At 37.0% G+C, this 1,207-nt stretch overlaps 1 protein-coding gene across 1 annotated transcript in view; it reads right to left on the bottom strand.

The window, feature by feature from the left end:
• Positions 1–137: 137 nt before the first annotated feature.
• Positions 138–1,207, bottom strand: part of LOC102206452 (D-beta-hydroxybutyrate dehydrogenase, mitochondrial-like) — a 3,331-nt gene continuing 2,261 nt past the window's right edge. Inside the window, exon 4 of the mRNA XM_005753100.1 lies at positions 138–527. Within this exon, the coding sequence (XP_005753157.1) occupies positions 138–527 (390 nt within the window). The remainder of the gene's footprint in view (positions 528–1,207) is intronic.

Genomic DNA, 1,207 nt, shown 5'->3' with positions numbered 1-1,207 from the left:
AAGATCAGTCTGTTTCATGAGGCTATATTTGTTTCATACCTTTTATTATTGTTATTAGTAGTATCATTAATTATAAAGCCATAAATGTTGTGTATTAAGTCCTTAACATTTTTAAAGACAATAGGAAGAGCTTAGTATTACAGATAGCTATTTTGTGGGTCTCGCTTAGCATAAAGCATTTCTTTTCTGCATGTGTACATTGAGCTGAGAGAAAACACAGCATCAGCCAGGAGGGTTGGCAGAAATGGGAAGATGCTGAAGAAAAACATCTCCATGGTGGAGACCAGCAGGTATCTGTGTTTTGGCCGAGCAGATGTGACCGCGTGCAGCATTGCTGCGATGACCGGATCGGCGTCCTTGAATCCCACCCTACATGTTGACGTGAAGTAGTCATTGGCCAGATCAATGTACTCTCTGCCAAAGATTCGTTTTTTCTCATCATCCAGTTTGTTCCAGATGTCCAAAGCAGTTTTCCTCTTCAGGATGTTAGTGGCTTGGCCAAAATTACCTGGCTGAATGATGCTGACCTGAAAGGGAGTTTATGTTCAGTTAGTCCATTTACAGCGTTTTTGTGTGTATCTGTGTTTCTGTGTGTGTTTTAACTTAAACAACAAATCCATGACATTTATGAAAGGTTATCTGCGTTCCTGATGAAACTTGAGCTAGCTTAGCATAAAGACTCAACTAGGAGGAAAGAGTCTTCTATCAGGTATTATTAAATCTTGATGGGTGTTCACATCAGTATCAATTACTCCAACTCATGGATTCCTGTAAACCCATAACTTGTTTTCTCACTTCTATTTTTGTTGGGTTAGACCAAAAAGAAGAAATGGATTAGGCAAACTTTAGATATACTCTAATTAATTTTCTATGATATATACTATGATGTCATGTTTGATCACAATAATCTCAAAATTAAGGACACAGAGCTAATATTTTTACATTTTTAAGTAAAGATTTAGGTTTCAAGAGAAACAATGTGGTTTTGAAAAATGGCAAAGCTTGCACAATGTTCAAGGTTTCTGCCCTGGACTCGTTCAAATGGTCACAACGTAACAGGTAAACACATGGTCACTTAGAGCTTCATGTCTGTTAATGAAATACACATTAACAGACAAACAGTCTTGAGCCACCCCTCATTTGTTTATATTTTGTTTCCAAGAAGCCAAAATTTTCTGTATTTTTTTCAAAGTGGTCTTGATCAATA

Source organism: Pundamilia nyererei, unplaced genomic scaffold (genome assembly GCF_000239375.1).
Source record: "Pundamilia nyererei isolate P.nyererei 1_Seehausen unplaced genomic scaffold, PunNye1.0 scaffold00401, whole genome shotgun sequence".
In the NCBI taxonomy this organism is placed as follows: domain Eukaryota; kingdom Metazoa; phylum Chordata; class Actinopteri; order Cichliformes; family Cichlidae; genus Pundamilia; species Pundamilia nyererei.
This window is presented reverse-complemented; position numbering and strand designations above follow the sequence as displayed.